The 18995-nt window shown below is 42.9% G+C and overlaps 1 protein-coding gene across 2 annotated transcripts in view; it reads right to left on the bottom strand.

Moving 5' to 3' along the window:
• Positions 1-8794, bottom strand: part of gpr158a (G protein-coupled receptor 158a) — an 81765-nt gene extending 72971 nt beyond the window's left edge. For both annotated transcript variants that reach the window (XM_079575904.1, XM_079575905.1), the window contains exon 1: positions 7458-8794. In XM_079575904.1, the coding sequence (XP_079432030.1) occupies positions 7458-8368 (911 nt within the window). In that variant the 5' untranslated portion in view covers positions 8369-8794. The remainder of the gene's footprint in view (positions 1-7457) is intronic.
• Positions 8795-18995: the final 10201 nt, after the last annotated feature.

Raw genomic sequence — 18995 nt, 5'->3', positions numbered from 1 at the left:
GCTTCTTCACAATTAAATCTTGCTGTGAGGAAAGTAAAACAACGACTTCCCAAAGACAATGGCCTCCTATGTTTTTCATACTGTGGTAGCTTTAGGGGAGTTCGAGCGCTCTCCCAATTACCTCCAACAGTAAAGGGCCTGGCAATGGCGCTAGCAACAAAACAGTTCTCTGATTGTTACGGCCTGTTTTCTAAGCTGGGGCTGCTGAGAAGAGAAGTTGCACCAGTTTGCATTTTTCTTGTTATTTCTGTTTTGGATTTGGAGATGATCGAGATATGAGATTCCTGCACAGACGTTAACTTAACTCCCACCTGAATCGATCCCATTTTCTCCAGTTTGGCTTTACCCTAATCAAAAAGCTTCTTGGGAAAAAAGCACCAAAATAGCCACAAAAAATGAGAAGAAAACAAGGATGTAAACGCAACAAAAATGTGACAAAAATTCAACAAAGATGTGAGAAAAATGTGACAAAAACTCAACCAAAGAGTGACAAAAATTCAACACAAATGTGACAAAAATTCAACAAAAATTCAACAAAAATGTGACAAAAATTCAACGAAAATTCAACAAAAATTCAACAAAAATTCGACGAAAACTCAACAAAAACTCAACAAAAACTCAACAAAAACTTAACAAAAACTCAACAAAAACTCAACAAAAATGTGACTAAAATGTGACAAAAATTCAACAAAGACTCAACCAAAGAGTGACGAAAATTCAACAAAAATTCAACAAAAATGTGACCAAAACTCAACAAAAATGTGACAAAAATTCAACAAAAATGTGACAAAAATTCAACAAAAATGTGACAAGAACTAAAAAAAAAGAAGAGAAAAATTCAATAAAAAATGACAAAAAACTCAACAAAAAAGTGACAAAAATTCAACAAAAATGTCACAAAAATGGAAAAAAAGAAAGAAAGAAAAAACATGCAAAAGGTGACACAACACAGCAACAACGTGGGGAAAAAGATCAGTATTGTGGGTCTTAGCTTTCAAATGAGGTGTTCCACAGGGCTATATAACAGCCAAAGAGGACCTAATGCATTTGGTTTAGGCGGGTGGTAACTATACAACGTGAAATATCAGTGCTACGGTCAAAGCTCCAAAGTAGATCTACTGTATACGCCACAATTCTCATTCAGGACACTAAAGTCCAAGCTCTATTCCACAACCCTCACAGAACATCAACATATGAATGACCATAACACAAGGAAGTCCTTTTTAAACGCTAGACACCGTAGTTTCACATGAGGTACTGCGCTCTCTTACGAGCACCTTCAGGACAAACGGGAAGTGACTGCAGCACCGAGAGGCAGGAATGGAGATGCCCCATGCCGGCTTGTTGTTCGACATCTTTCATTATTAATTCATCAGCGTTATCGATTGTGTATTCATGTGGAGGAGAGAAGGAAGGCGGTTATATTAGCCGCCTCTTCCCCTCCCCAGGCGGGTGCTCCTTATCGGGCCCAGGCTCGGGATGGGGCGCCCGATACTCCCATACCACAGCGGAAACACGCTAAAGATTAAGCCTGGGGAGAAAGGACGCGCCAAGGTGAAGGCGAGAGATTACAAACGCTGCATAACCGGACTCCTGATGGAATTATTGGGATTCAGCGAGCATGTTTTTGAGCCGTGGGTTCAGGAGAGAGAGAGCGCTGGGAAGAGTGGCTTGACAGGCGATTGGTCAGGGGGTGAAGAATGAGGAGCTATGCAGTCGGATTCTTTGGGAACGCCCATGAACACAAACGCTCAATGGGGGAATACAGTCCAAGTATTTCAGCAAAGCCTCCTGCTTCAAAACTGCATTCCCAATACTCTCCACTACAGTATAAACGTGTATTCTACCAAACAAAGATACAGACCAATGAATTGTGCCTATGTTGGCTGCAAGCTACAAGCTACAGCAGTGTTTATGTTTCATTTCAAATTCTAACATTGTGTCAAAAAACAGGCCATTTCACCCGACGCCAGATCACGCCCCCAAGTACGATACATGTTTTGTTGACATATTTGATACAACCTTTATTTAAAAGGGCGTTTTTATGGAGACAATATTGTGTCAAAAACATTTGTCTGTGATTAACCAGATGTGTCTGTGAGTAACCAGATGTGTACGTGAGTAAACAGATGTGTCTGTGATTAACCACGCACTTACACACGCACACATCTGGATACACACGCACACATCTGGTTACTCACAGACACATCTGGTTACACACGTACACATCTGGTTACACACGAACACATCTGGTTACTCACAGACACATTTGGTTACTCACAGACACATCTGGTTACTCACAGACACATCTGGTTACTCACAGACACATCTGGTTACTCACAGACACATCTGGTTACTCACAGACACATCTGGTTACTCACAGACACATCTGGTTACTCACAGACACATCTGGTTACGCACGCACACATTTTTTTGACACAATACTGTCTCCACACGTTTTGGGTTCCTTAATTGACTCTGTGTAGAACATCAAAACCTAATAACGCCGCCCAAGAAGTGACTTCCTGTTTCGATCCAGCACGCCAAAATAAAAGCACACAGCTCGTCTCATTGATTAGTTCAACAGATACTTGCTACATTAGATTTTGTCTATTAATAGTTAGGCAGAAAGAAAGTTGAACTAATGAATAAGATGGTGCTTTTACTTTGGTGTGCTGGATTGAAACAGGAAGTCACTTTTCATGATTTGAAATTATGCACAATCAATTGGTCAGATTTAATTTCATCCACTCACAGTTTGTTAATTACAACACTAAAAAAGTTTCCCATCAAAATCTATGGAGGAATGAATATTCTGTGAAAAATACGTAGAATATTCTGTAGACTATTATTGAAAACTTACATGCTAAGTACTCCGACCCTTCTTCTGAGGACAACCATGACTAGTATAGCTCTCTCCGACGTATCTCCCATTTGAAAAAAGAGAACACAAAAGAACAACTTCTTCCGGCCAAAAAGCTCTCGCTGAATCATGACTTATGCCTCGGCAGCCGCTTCGCTCGACTCCAGACTTTAATGGCGTCTAATCTGATTGCGGCGCTAGCGTTGGGATAGCCCCCTTACGCTATCACGGCTAAACCTCTCCTCTCCTCTGCAAACGGCGCCTGCCTGTAAGCAACCCCAGCGTTTCAATTAAACATTCATTCAAGAACACACACGACCAGCCATGCAGATTAAATATTCAACAACGCCAAGGATCCTAGGGGCCGCTCACACTTGACTGGAGATAATCACGGCGGCATTTAGTGACATTAGGGTTGAGATCCAACCAGTGGCTCTTCAGTCCTTTCCAAGCACCTCCCCAAAGGAATTCTACACTTTACAAACACAATCTGCAAACATTTCGGTGATATAGTAAAGTATAAACAGGGAACAGAAGTTATTTTTGTAATAGTGTCATCGTGGTATGAGTAAAGGAGGCTGTTTCCAAAGACCAAACAAGTTCTTCCCCAAACCAGAACAAAGACCAAAAAATGGTGGAGTTAAAGCAAACCGAAGCACTGCTCTGAGGAAGCAGCCGACACAAACTATCTTGTGTATTATCTGATGGGCGGGGAAGGCACTTCTTTTTGGTCTTCAAGGGCTGACATTGCTGCGATACCGCCCCCTAGTGGCTAGGGGCTGCTCCAGAACATATGGAAACATGGGGGCGTGGAAAACCAATGGGGACTTAACATATGTCAACTTAAATCCTGGACTTTTATTGTTTCCGAAAATGCAGTTTCCTCCCATGGAAACGCTGAGAAGAGAGAATTGTTTCTAACCACAAGGGGTTTTCTTGTTTTGATTAGCTTTTGAGCTTTGATTGAAAAGCCCTGGTGCACGGTAGAGGCTTTACCAAGTAGAGTGATGTCAATGGGGAGGTACAAGCTCGGAGACCTCTACCACCGCTAAATTTGACCTATTGTTTTGGGTCGCTGGGGTAGTAACCTGTCAGGAGTGGTGGGCGACTGCAATACAGCACCTCGGAGACCATCTCCAGATATTACTCTATTCATCTAATTCAGGAAGTCAAAATGGGCGCCACCACCTTGTGCTCATGGCCAAACTGCAGGTGTGTTTTTGAAGCAACATGTAACTTTTCTGACAAACCGCAGCATTGACTGGCTTCGGTTCCTTAGAGTTCTTCTTTTCCTAATTTGCACAGCAGCAAGACACAAAAGCACTGCTGAACGCTGCAGCAACTTCCGACACTAGCACCGATGTCCGACAGAATTCACATCCACGGAGCAGGAGAGGCCGCAGAGGTTTGCTTAAAAGGGGAGCAAGGGGAGGGAAGTCTTAAAGGGACGGCGGCGGTTTGCAACTCGGATGAGACGTTATAGATGTTTTTGTTTTTTTTTTAGAAGAAAAAGATAAGACAAAATCCTCCTTTGCTCATATTTGTCAAGATGTCAGTGTTCGTCTCGGGCGCTGTATTGGCTAACGCTAACCGCAGGATCTTTTTTTTGTTTTTTTTAATTGCTTGTCTTACGTCTAGGCAGTGACTCATCGCGGATCGAGCAGCCGCGGAAAAAGAGAAAAGAAACACCGGGGGAAAAGACCGATAGTAAAAAAAAAAAGAAAAAAAAAAAAAAGAAATAGCAGAGCGTTTGAAAAATGAATTATAGGGGCCTGTAGCGAGTAGTCTCCAATGCGGCTACATCCACTAAAGGGGGCTATTTTTAGCACCACGCACGGCCGCCTTGTCAAGACTGGAGGAGAGAGAGGAGGGAGAAACCCCCCTTCACCCCCGCACCCCGCTCCGGATAATAAGGGGAAACCACATAGGGGAGAGAGAGAGGGATGCGGGGAGTGCCGTGACCGTCGCCATAGCAGTAGGAGCGGCAGCAGCAGTCGTCGTAATAGAAAGTATACGGGTCCCTCGGTGTCTTATGCAGATCTATGGGGTCAGGAGAGCGCGCTAATTGGCTGAATGTAGCGACCTGCTTTTTTCCAGTTTTGTGAATGGAAGACAGGCTTTGTGCCATCTCTGTCTATGTGATCCGTCAAGGTCATATCATAATCTTCCCGTGAGTTCCTTTTCAGACTTTTGAGGCGTGTTATAAATAGTAGAAGCAGCGATGGCATGAGAGGACGCAATGGAGGATGACGGAGAAGCGTGACGTGGCCCTGATGTTGTACGTTTTGTGATTCGAAATGTTGTCTAATGTAATCAAAAGATGGTAAGGAGTAAGGGTCTCGGCTGGTGGGGATTTCTCATTGGTTTGGAGCTCCCTCCGCAGGTAGCAGTGGGAATGGCACGGTGATAGAAAAGCGCAAAACAAGCTCTGACTTTTTGCAGCTGGTCGAAAGCATCCGGAGGTGGCTTTAAAATGTGGAGGACAGTTTTGTGTTTTGATGCAACAAGATCCAGGGAGTGTAGATTTGAGTGTTTCCGCAGTAGAAGAAGAAACAACCAAGAGAAGAGGATTACGCATGAGTGAATGAAGCAAAACATTCCTCCAGGTGTGTTTTAGGCAGGGACATTACAATAAAAGCAACAAAAAAAATAGTTTTGCAGGATTATGTCTCCGTTAATCACAGAGGCTGCAATTATTTTGGATATTTCCAGTGATACCTAGTATGCCTTTAACATGTTATGGTTCCATATAAGATTCTTGAATTAGCAGTTCATGTATCGGGCTACTCTCAGAGGTTAATCCTGCATGTATAACATCCACAGTGAACAAACTGAATCGTAATTGCAATATTTCCCTCAAAACAAACATCAACAGTTACAACCATGCCCTTCAAAAGCTTCTTCTCATGAAACTATACACATAGTGCATTGGGGTTTTTAGGAAGGACTCTGAATTGGATGTGGTATGGAGAAATCCCCACTGTTAGGACTCCCCCGTCTGAGCTATTTTTATTTGCGGGAACTACCTCTGTCTGTGACCCTCTCAAGGACAAACTCGCACAGCACGAGTCCTGGTCTGAACCACATCACGCTGTGTATTTTGTATATAGAGTGGAGGTCAAGATTTACTTTATTGCAAAATCCCTGACATTTGACTGAGATTGATGTATTTTGTGGCAAGGGTTCAGTTTTAGTCATTTTTTTTTCTAATTTTGCTCCACTTGGTCCTGTTTCAGTATTTTCCAAGTCTTGCTTTGGGCCAATGAGATAAGTTTTCAGGTCCAATCAGGAGGGAAGGGTGTTAGATTGTTTATGTTTAAAACTTCTCACTCTCTTCCCGGTCATTTTACAATCTCCTGGGCTTATACTTGAATGGAATGTAGTGTGTTGAAATGGTTTAGGGATATATCATAACTATATTGTTATTGCAATATTCAAGGTAGTTACATGTATACAGAGACATACAAGATTTCAGAATACAAGTGTCTAAGCTTGATACATTGCTTGCAAGAAGAACCTATTGACCTGCCAAATATTCACAAATATATTTACAGTGATTGGGTTATTTCATTTGGCACATTATTATTCAGAATGTACAAAGGATCAGCAACTTTGAACTAGAAATTAATGGGATAATTATGATGAAGTTACAGTATATTAGATATACAGGGCTTGACATTAATTTTTCTTATAGCTCATCTCTAAACGAGGACTAATAAGCCGGGTCTTAAGCCTAAAAGTAACCCATCTCATACCAGTCACAAGCTGGGTATGAAATCCATGGACTAAATCAGGACTCATTGGGATGTCCAGAAATAAGCCAGGGCGGAAGTGATCCGTGAGGCTATGCACAGTCCAAACCAGGTCAGTATTGATCCAAGTGGTCGTAAAGCACAAGTATAAATATAGAGCAAAGTTAAACGTAAGGAACTTGAACTTGAAGCACTAACTTGATTTTCACTAAACTACCATTTCGGACGTTGTGCCCGTCTGCCCTGTATCACTGAAGAAGAAAGATTTTATTTTAGCAGTCCATGTCCGTCATAAACAAGTACAGCATGATATATTTTGGAAACAAAAGAAGAAATATAAAATGAGCCAAAACTATGGGTTTATTTGTTGACATTTTTTTCAGATGGGATTTTAGATCTTATCTGTACAAAGAACAATCAATCAATCAACAAATACTTATGGAAATAACTTGAAGACCTAATTAAGTATAGGCTACTCTAAAGAAAAAGTGCAACATTTCACCTGACTTGTAACTTTGCTGGGAGCGGGACAGTGGGACAGTGGGACTTAAGGTTTAAATAGGTGATCCTTCATTTATCACTGTCATGTTTGTTTGTTTGTTTGTTTGTTTGTTTGTTTGTTTGTTTATTTATCAGCATCTTACACCAGGACTATTTTCTGGATGTAGCGACATACAACTTGGAATATTCTGCAGTGTGGCTTTAAGTGGAGACTCGGTGCGAGAAAGAAACCTGTCATAGAAGTTACACGTCCCCATGTCACTCATAGAGAAAACTTCATACCGTGTACTTTGTTAATAAAGATGAGATTGCTTTGCTTCCAGGTGGAATCTGACACCTACCTGAATTCTGGCGCCTGGTTCTGCTTGAGGCCGTAGAAACCCGCAGACAGGGTCAAAAGCCACTGTGGCACCAAATTCCCGTTCTGGCACTCCAGGTACGGCGCGGACCACTTGACGTGCGTCTTATCCGGGATATAGCTCTCCCCGCGCTTCAAAGAATTGTCCACCGATGTAAAATCCTGGCTGAGCACCCGCTTGTGAAACGCGGGCTTCTTCCTCCTCTCCTTCACCCCGTGGTACCACTCCGTCTCCGCGCTCCGGTTCTGCAGGTGCCTGTGCGCTTCCCCGGACAGATCCTGCAGGACGATCTCCCCGCCCGCCCGCGTCGCCTGGAGCAGCACGTCGGGCCCCCCCACGGCCGAGGAATCCAGGCTGAAAGTCACCACGGCGCGGTGGATTTTCTCGTCCCCCTCCAGTATGCTCCTCACCAGGGCGTGATACCACTCTATGTCCCTCCGCAGGCTCTGCTCCCTGGACCTGTTGGCTTGCAGGATCATGTTGAGGAAGTTGGTGGCGTGCAGCACCGTGTCCAGGACGCTGCCCATCGCGTGGCCCGACTTCCCCCCGTGGTGCGGCGCGGCGAGCTCGAACCGGCGGCTGCAGTTGGCGCGCGCTAACGTGCCGGAGTCGCCCGTGTGGAGAAACGCCGTGACCACCCGGGGCTCGTCGCGCTCTCCTCCACCACCACCTCCACCGCCTCCTCCTCTCTGCGCCAGCTCCTCAGCCTCCCCGTGAGCGCGGAGGTGAGCCAGATGCCGCTGCTGCTGTTGCTGCTGCTGGTGATGATGGTGCGTCGACTTCCCCTCCGCCGCGATCCCCCCTCGCGCTGGGAGCCGCTTGCCGTACAATTCGTGATTCGATCCGAGCACAATTCCCACTTGAAGCAGCAGCGACAGGCGGAGCACAGCCATGTCGTTTTGCCCACCTTTGCTCCCCCCTGGCTGGAGGAGAGCGTCCACAGATGTGTGCTTTTTCTCTTGGGGAGGGTCGGTGGATCGCCTCGCAGTGCTCAAAAAATCACCTTCCTTGCGTGCAGCTTGTTGATGTTCAGAAGTCCCTCGCTCCTCTCCTTAAGACGCGACGCTTCCTCCCTCCTGATTCCCAGCGCCTGATATAGGAGGGGGGGCGGGATAACTCGCAGTGAAGGTATTGTTGTTATTAATACGCATTTATTACCTATCTTTTTGTATTTTTTTTTTTTTTAGCCGGAGGAGCCTTCACTTTGGCCCGTGAATGCACTCCGCCCTCTCCCGAGCGCGTTGGAGTGGAAGATGCCGAACGCGCAAAGGAGCAGGGACTTTAAAGCCCGTCTCAGCCGAGAGCTGATTGGGCCGCGCGGCCGTCAATCGACCGAGGAGGGGGGGTGGAGAGGGGAGGGGGGGGGGCTTAGATATGAGACACGTGAAGCAGTTACCAAGAGATGAAATACAGCGACGTCTGGGTTTTTTTTGTTTTTTTTTTAGGCTAAAAACACAGGGGAAGATGGACATTCGAGCCTTAATGTTATTGGCTCAGACGCGCGGCGCGTTTTTGGAGAGCCGTGCGTCATGGGGAGACGGTCGTGTTTGGCCAAGTCGGTGCGCAAAATTAGCATATCTCAAGCATATCTCAACAAGTGGAAGGTGTTTATTCCTACTTCATTGAAACCTCTATAGGCTGCCTGATTTTTCCTTGTTTTGGGGCTACATTATTTTCCATGTGTTTATTCAGAGAGGACAGTGCACATCATTATCCACTTTTAGGCTAAAACATTAGTGCGAATAGACCTTTGTGTGATGCAACTAAAGCCTATTCACTGATGGTAAACTTTGCCGTATTATTCCCTGAAAGTTATGAAATTCTTACAAACTCAGCTGAGAATACGGGATTGTCAGCGATGTGTTTAAGAAAGTTTGGACCAAAAATGCTGAAGTGACTGTTTGAAGGGTTCGGGTGTCCTTTATCATGCTTAATTCAACCAAACACCTCTCATGGCAGCCCATGTTTTTGAAAAGGATATAGAATAACATTGTTAAAGCCCAAAAATAAAAACATTTTCATGATTTAGGACATTTAAACAACTTTTATCCATCCATCCATTTTCTTCCACTTGTCCGTTGCCGGGTCGTGGGGGCAGCTGTTGGAGCTGCCCAAATCACATTGCACCAGCCCCTTATGGCTCCTCCTGCAGGTGGTGGGGAAGGACGGCCTCATGGTTCAACCCGGGCCTGTTGGTCTCTCATAAGGGGCTTCTGAACCGCTCTCTGTCTGACCCGTCACCTAGGACCTGTTTGCCATGGGAGATCCTACCAGGGGCACGACGTCCCCGACAACAGAGCTCCCAGGATCATTCGGGTGCTCAAATCCCTCCACCACGTTAAGGTGGCGGTTCCAGGAGGGGACAACTTTTATCTCATTAAAAAGATTAAAAAGTGAAGTTTTTTTCAGTAATCTTGCGTATTTAGTGCATTTCCGTCTCATGCTCTCAAAGGGCTTAATGGATTTTGGTAATAATCACTGTTATAATGTGGTGTATGGGCCTACTCCTTGCGCCGAATTCCAAAGCACAGATAAAGGGCTGTGTCTGGAAGAGCATCCAGCGTAACAGGGATATATTCTAAAAGAATATGCACACTGACACTCTGAAAAGCAGCTCATTTGCTCTCACGACTCCCAGAGGAGCGGCTAAATGTACAGATGTTTGTGTACAGTAGGTTCGTTAGCTAACCAGGCAAACAACACTCGCCTACAGTGCATTACTATGGCGACCGCTGCTGCCTGTCAAGCTGACGGAGGAGGAGAGCAGTGCGTATACGAGCTGGGTTTGGGGAAGGAAGGTTTTTGCACTGCTGGCTATAAGGGGGTTGAAGGTTTGAATCTCGCAATTGAGTGTGCACAGGTTTAGACATTGGATAAATCAACATGTTTTAAAAGAAAAGAGAGAAGATTTCAAAGAAATGTGCCTTATTTGATTTGTGCAATCCTTTGGTGTCTCATATGAATAGGCGAAGTCATAGCCTTGGATCAAGTGTGTCTTTACAGTTTTCCATGAATTCACACGGCGCAGATTGCCATGCATTTTCCATCAGTCAGCCCAAGGGCAGCAGTGGCTACAGCAAAAGCACGGTCTCAGCCTCCACCAACTGTGTGAGATGAACAAAACATTTAAAACGAGTTAGTGGCCAAATAAGTGTTATATAAAGCAGTGGCCTGGGATTGCAGGGGGCCCTGGAGCTTTGCCTGATTAGAGGGTCAGGTCGTATGAGATATTTGAACTAATTAAATGGAAAAAATCAATACATGTGATTGTGAATGGGCAACAGCCAGGTCTTGACATTAAGACTGTAGCCACTTGGCCAAACACTAAGGTTTCTATGTTGGCTGTGAACACTTTTACTCTCACAAGCCAATTTTGGCAGTTGGATTTTAGGTTTTCTTTGTGACTCTTCATGTTTGTGTGTTGTGTTGTGTTGTAGTTCATCATGATCAGGGCAAAAAGGTAAATAAAATACAATAAAGCATGTATAAAGATGACATGTAGCCAAACCAAAACCTTTCAATAAAAGGAAAAGGTTCATACAGTCTTTGTAGTTAAAACTTTTAAAGATAGTTGTTTTACCTGCTTTACTATAGTTTTGATTTGCTAAAGTAGGGAGAGCTTGCGCCCCCTACAGACTGATGCCTTCTACAGGACGGCGTCCCAGGTGTGGGAGAAGGTGTACGCTCCCTCGTCCCGGTTCATAGATGTTGACACTCGTTTCCAGGCAAATCCATGTGAGCTTCCTACAACACGTGACTTCACCACCAGGTGACGCTTCTGAGGAAGATTACAGGAGGTAAATTAAACTAGTAAAGCAGGTAAACAAACCCTCTGTTTTATTAAAAGAACTATCTTTTATAGTTTTAACAAAAAATTCCAGCTACTGAATAAATAACTAGCCTTTTTGAAAGGGGCTTTACAGTGGCCAATGAGCAAAAAGGTTAAGGTGCAGAAAACTGTAGACTTTATGTTTATTTGTTGTCTTTAAACACTTATAAGTCATTATATTTATGTTTTGATGCATTTGTAGTCTGACTCCAACATGCCCATGGAAAAAAGGTAGGGAAGCACTGGTATAAAGCACATGCATCTTTCCATCATCATCGCCATCATTTTAAAGGTGCACAACGCAAGTCTCTGAGTTTAGAGAGATATTATTATGCTTGATACAGGTAATACACGTTTTGAACACATCTTGATCTCTCCCAGAGCAGAGGAGCAGGTTAAACATGGACAGATCATGACCATTGGAGTAGAGTCATGTTTAGTTGGTTTACTGTGATTCTCACACTTCTCATCAGTCTTCAATTATACCTTCATTTGAGCTATTTTAAAACAAAAATACCAGTGGAATGTACAAAATTACTGGCAGAATACTCAAATTAAGGTATTGTTCTTCATTTAAATATATATATTGTGACATTAGGAGCCTATTAAGTTAATGAGCTGCCAACGTATTCCTATATAAGAATATTTATCTGCCAAATGCTGTGGAATAAAATAATACACTCAAGTAAAACACAAATCCCCATAAACTCTCCTTCCTCGTACTGTACGTGAGTACTTAAGCCCCTGCGACTATAGCTAGTTACAGCCCAGAGACCCCCACCAAAGGGAGAGAGGACTTGAGGTCAGCGAAATGATTAGATGGAGTATTTACAAATTGCACATGAGTAAGCCACGCAAAAATAATCAACTCTACGCCTAAGAAGATTTCCGATGTAAAGGGCTTAGTGTCGTGAGATCATCTGACCGTGCGACCACCCTGACCTGGCGCTGTATATGACGATAGGACGGGATCGGGTCCTACTGGAATCCACACGGGGCGGCACTGGTGTTTAGGATTCCTCCGCAGAGCTGTGGAGAGGGGGCTGTCACGTCACGCTGTGTGGGCCCGAGGCTTCCCATGCTGCGGGGGGGGAAGACAGGCGTGACCAGAGGCGACAGAGCTGCAAGGAGTGGCCGCGTTCTGACAGGACACCGGCTAAAGACCCACTGCCTGAAGACTGTGCAGCTGTGGATGGGGACTGACCCTGTGGTTTAAAGTGCACGTGTCAGGTTTCAATCATTTTCACTGGGAAATCTGATAAACAAACTTGGGGAAAAAGGTTATTTATATTTCTTTGTTCATGACATAGAGACGGCATCTTAGGTAATGCACAAATGGCCGAAGGAAAACGAAGAGTTCATTAGCAAAAACAGAAAAGTGCCATCGGGAAAACTCTGCTTGAATTATCTCTTTACATTGCAGTGTTTTTCATAACATTTTCATTACATTTTGGAAGTATTTTCCACACACAGAGACATGGAGAGGAGCATGGATGTTCAACAGCCCGTAAATGCATAAATGATGGAGAATGCTAATCATAATGCTAACCTAAGCTTCATGCTACAAGCTAACGGCTAACTTGGAGTGTGTTTTTATTACTTCTAGTAGTGAGTCACTGCCCTTTCACTGGCAGCTGGGAAAAAAAACTGCACATGTGTTGTGCTAACTCTTGGCATTTTATAACCTTAAATGTTAAAGGAATAGGCCACCGTTTTTACATACTGAGATATGTTCTTACCTTAGCTTAGATGAGTTCTTTTGTACCTGTCTGGTCTTCACGCCCTCAGTCACGTAAACACAGCACATACGGTGTTAGCATTTAGCCTCTCCCCCTCTCCTCTATAGCTCCAAATGAGGTGAAGATAGAAGCTACCAAGCTCTTCCACGTTTTACCTGTTTGAATATGGTTTCATGAAGTGTTACACGATAAAGTATAATTACACAAAATTAAACAATGTGGATTTTTCAGGAGGGATAAAAAGGGGAACTATATTGTAAGGCGTAATAATACCAGGAGTAGTTCGGCGTCCACACAGTAAAGTGAAGATATTACTGTGCGGATGTCGAAGTACTCCTGATATTATTAGAAAATCCACATTGTTTAATTTAGTGAAATTATACTTTTGTAGTGGAACATTTCAAGTAACCATATTTAAACAGGGAAAACGTGGAAGAGCTTGGTAGCTTCCATGAATGTGGCTGATATTTGGCATTGGAAACTGAAAGAAATATATGAATGGTCGCTTTGTTACTTGCTTTGTAGCGATCTTGCAGGAAATAGTAATAGTGTAATAGTGTTTGGTTCTGTTATTATGTGAATAGTTCAAACAATGGTTGTGAGTCAAAAAGCTGTACTGAAAGGAAACGAGTTCTTCATTTTTTGTTTTGTTTTCTTTGCTATTGTTCCTTGTTGTTGTTTTGTTTACACTGATTATACTATGAGAAATAAAAAGTTCATCATTTTGAGTTGGGGGTAGGCGCTCATAAGCTTTTGCTTCAGCCTACTCCTTTTGAGCAAAATGTATGCTCAAATAAATAAATAAATAAATAAATAAATAAATAAATAAAAATCTTCACCTGGTTTGGAGCTATAGTGGAGGAGAGGCTAAATGCTAACGCCGTCTGTGCTGTGTTTACGTGACTGAGGGCGTGAAGACCAGACAGGTACAAAAGAACTCATCTAAGCTAAGGTAAGAACATATCTCAGTATATAAAAACGGTGCTCAATCCTTTAAATGTTAAAAAATATTTAACAATCGAAACTTACGTCAGTTTAATGCAGATGGGGGTTGAATACAGAGTTTGTCCAGTAGAAATGTTTTTATCATTTGTGGCCTGAGTGAGAGGTGGAGCTACAGCGTCTAGCTAGGCTAACCATTAGCATGTTAGAATTTTGTTTAAACCGAAAAACCTTCTAGCATACGGACTTAAATTTGTGGTTGTTCCTCTGATAACAGACTCGGAGGTTGGTTTTGAATAAGAGATTGCTTTTTTTTTTTAATTAGTACATTGAAGCGGAAGTGCCAACGACCATGCTGCTGTATGGACAATCTGCTCTGTGAAACATGTGTGAAAAATAATGACTTCCATAACATTACATTACATAACTTCCTCCCCCCCTCGCTCGAAGGGGGAGGAACTATCTGTCATTAACACAAGAACAATTTTCCCCCAAACTTTAGTTCATGAGGTTGTTGCCTCACTGAAGTAAAATTGTGATTACTTAGATATTGCCCATCAAACCAAGTCATATGGATGAACCTCTTAACTCCCGCCTGAACTGAGAGCATTTTCTCCGGTTCAGCTTTACCCAAATCCTGTAGGCCAGTTTAACACCTCATTTGAAAGCTAAGATCTACAAAACTCATCTAAATGGATCTTTTTCCTCACGTCATCAGATTTTTTTTCCATCATTTTTTTGGGGTATTCAACTCATTTTTGTAACTTTTTCTTCATTTTTTTTTCTTCATTTTTTTCACTTTTTATCAAATTTTTGTCATTTTTTGTGACATTTTTTGTCAATTTTTTGTGACATTTTTGTGACATTTTTGGCACTTTTTCATCAATTATTGTAATTTTTTGTAATTTTTTGGTCAATTTTTTGTAATTTTTTGGTCAAATTTTTGTACATTTTTTGTGACATTTTTGTCACACTTGTCTTTTTTTTGTCAAATTTTTGTCATTTTTATCATTTTTTGTCACATTTTTGTCATTTTTCGTCACTTTTTTGTCAAAGTTTTCTCACTTTTTTGTCACATTTTCATCATTGTTTTCGTCTCAGTTCTGTCGCTATTTTCACACCTTTTTTCCAGAAGCTTTTGGATTGGGGTAAAGCCAAATTGGAGAAAATGTGCTCGGTTCAGGTGGGAGTTAAGGGGTTAAAACCCGTACTTTAAAGATTCATCACATTTGAGGATTGGTGAAGACGTAATGGAGATAGATAGAGATATTATTAACAGATAATAGTGATTTTATATGTGAAAATGTTTGCTCACACAATTAGATAGATTCATGGGCTTTTGCAGATTTTTTTGTAAACTCCAAGCAACCACATCTCTTACATGTGTCGTTATAGTGGATCGGAAAAAAAAGCACACGCATGGTTCAGACTGGACCACAAAGAAGGAAGCCTCCGTGTTCAATCAGTGACATGTTGCTGGCTTCATTTGCTCACTGTCCATGTCTCTCAACACCGTTCTGATGGAGCACAGCGGAGGGAGAGGACGGGAGAGAGACAGAGATAGAAATCCCATCCAGATGAGGAGGCTGGTGAACATAGCACTCTCTGAAGGTGTGAACTATGTGCGCTGGCAGCGGCTCAGTCTGCTCCTCCAAACAACACTGGGATAATGCAGAAGAACATCACTGTGCATTCGAAAAAAGACTTGTTCAGGCGCGAGCACCCACTTTTTTCTTGCCATTGTCTTTTTTATGATTATGCAATGTTGATCTAAGCACTCAAGACAGAAAAACAAAATAACATTCCAGTTTCTTTGTAGGATATCTAAATCCCTGTTTGTTTGTGTGCTATAGTACGGCGTGCGGCTCACACAGGGGCAGATGATTGCTCTCTCCGCTCGGTTTTCAAGACAGGCGGGGCAGATGAAGACAAGTGAAGGTGTTCCAAACTGTAATAGATCTGCCGGACTGATGGCCCGGGCTGTCAGGAACGTCAGGCACGGAACCAATCAGGGGTTTCGTCAACGCACAGGCAGGTGATGATGGCGACACGTGCGCTCGGTGGCACTATTTGAGCTCTGCGTCGAATAGGGCCCAACAACTCCCGGGTTAATGCTGACACGGAGGGTTTGAATCAAAGGGCAGGTGTTGTGCTGTGTCGGTGGGTTTCCAGTAGACTTCTTCTCCGGTCTGGTCTGTCCACTCTCCCCCTCGACCCTCCTTTCAAAGTATTGCATCTGTCATAATGTTAGACATCTGTGAGGACCTCTGAATACCAATTATCAACAATTCATTTTCAGTATCTTATAATTGACTTGAAGAATTGTGTATGTGCTTGAAAAAAAAAAGTGCAGGACAGTTTCATGTCTCACCTGTGACATTAAATCACCCAGGAAGTAAAGCGTTTCAGCAGTCCAAAGTGAACAGGATTACCCGAGGGTTTACTAAAACTGTGTGGATGAAGTTGAATACTACTATTTTAGATCAGGGAATGACGGTGTAACAAGGTTTAAAGGTCACATTAAAGGTACACTGCGTAACATTTTGGACAATACTGTTGCCGGCAAAACAAAACATGCTTCTAATGACAAGCTCAACACAGAAAATGCCATTACTGCACTGGGTAATCAAAGAATGGATTTGGATGAGAAATCATCCATCCATCCATTTTCTTCCGCTTTATCCGGGGCCGGGTCGCGGGGGCAGCAGTCTCAGCAGAGATGCCCAAACTTCCCGATCCACACACACCTCCTCCAGCTGTTCTGGGGGGACCCCGAGGCAACACCAGGCCAGCTCGGAGACATAGTCCCACCGAGGTGTCCTGGGTCTTCCACGAGGCCTTGTCCCAATAGGACATGCCTGGAACACCTCCCGCGGGAGGCGACCAGGAGGCATCCGGAACAGATGCCCGAGCCACCTCAGCTGCTCCTTTCGACGTGAAGGAGCAGCGACTCTACTCCGAGCTCCTCCCGGGTAACTGAGCTCCTCACCCAATCTCGAAGGGTGCGCCCAGCCACCCTGCGAAGGAAACTCATTTCGGCCGCTTGTATTCGCGATCTCGTCCTTTCGGTCATGACCCAAATCTCATGACCATAGGTGAGGTTGAGAAACCAGCCTTTTTAAATCTCAAATTCTACTGACTGGAGCTGGAGACGTACCCACTCCCGGTAAAAGTTTACAGTCATAGCTTAGGAGAACTGAACCTCATAGATGTTTGTTTGTACATGAATTAGGTATTTTTCAATGGTGAAAAGACCTGTCATAAAATAAACGCTTGTATTTCAATTTTATTTATTGGGTAAAATTCTACGCGGTGTGGCTTTAAGTCGATTTAGCATGATATGTCTATGAGAGTAGAATTCACAAATGCAGTTTTCAATTAGCACAGAAATAAAGGCAAGTTTGTGCTTACGTTTTTTTTGGTGCTCTGCTTGGAACCATGCTATCTGGCAACTCAAAGCATCAGACTTTGTAGACTTACAATTGCACCAAAGAACCAAAACTAAAACTTTACACATGAGGCCAAATGTTTTTTTGTAGCTGACTGCTTGCTTGGAGCATTTCAATCTCGTGGCGCAGTTCGGTCAATCCTCCATACCCTACCTTAGAATGAAATCATCTAAAGCAGTGGAAAAAGTGCTAACTCCACACTGAATTCCCCAATAATTAACAATCTAAACTTATAGGAACACTGAAAACACACACAAGAAGTCGGGAAGTAATCCAGTATTCGTCCGTGTAGGATTTCTCCGAAGCGGCCATTTTGGAGACGGCTCCTGTGCACCTGCAGATCTGGGTTATTTTGGGCCCGACTCTGCTATTTCAGCCCAACGAAGCGAGCACTTGATACAGGAGGAGCAGCGAGCGCACAGGCGGAGGAGCTGACGGCGCGCTGGTCAGTTTGCCTGGGGCTAATGTGTCCCGCCATGGCAAGCACACACTTTCTCATAACAGCTCACTGGGCCGCGCCGCAGTCCGTCAGCGTCCAGAGCAAACGCAAACGCTAGAGTTCAGAGTCAACAGTTGTCTCAATATTTAACAGTAGAGTTGCAATGAAACTTGATATTTATAAAGATTTATTTCAAGGTTCACTTATTAACCGCTAAGTTCTGATAACCTGTGAGAGGCTAAATAGCTTTGATTAGTATTTTTTATTTCTAACTTTTATAAACTCCAAATTACGGTTTATTATACTGCACTTAGGACAACTTAACTAGGACAAGTTAACTCCTACATAATAAAAAACATGCTTTTGAGTAACTATTAATATCTACTTTTTACATAAATCAAACAAACTCACAACACATTTGAACTATTTGTAACATACACGTACAACAACTAATTTTAGTTACAGTAGCTACGGTATTTAGAATAAACTTTCTTCTGGTTTTGGGGTAAGATACGCATGCGTTGTCCATGTTAATAAAGGACTTACACTTTTTTGTACACAGAGAGCCCTTTTTTGACTGTACACAAATAACACAGTACACCCAGCAAGTCACTCTGCATTGTTTTTAACAAAACAGACCAGTGTGAATGGGAAAAGCTTGTGATGGATTGGTAAGAAGCAAGGATCATAGGAATGGATGACCACAAGTACAAACCCGATAGGCTCTTGAAATATGGCGTGGCCAGATCTTCTAGATTGTCACTGACCTGTCAATACACAGTACGTTAACACAAGATATATGTAGATCTGTTTTCTTGTTTAGCGGAGAGAGCGCCAGGGCAAAACTCTTTTCATTGCTTTAGGTACCTTCAAGTTATTTATCATGTACTTGACGCATATGATAAATAAACTTGAAACTTGAACTTGAGACACTGCAGGTGATTCAGAGAAAATGTAATGCAAGTTTTCTGTCATTTTATGTTTTCATCTAAAAATTACTGCATTTATATGCTTAAAAATGTCCAACATTACCAATAAGTTCAGCAATAAAATCTAAATAATGGATCAGGCCAGTTTTAAATTCATGGTTCATTGTCATTTTAAAATATCTGTAAAAAAAAT

Source organism: Gobius niger, assembly GCF_951799975.1.
Source record: "Gobius niger genome assembly, chromosome: 18".
NCBI lineage: Eukaryota > Metazoa > Chordata > Actinopteri > Gobiiformes > Gobiidae > Gobius > Gobius niger.
This window is presented reverse-complemented; position numbering and strand designations above follow the sequence as displayed.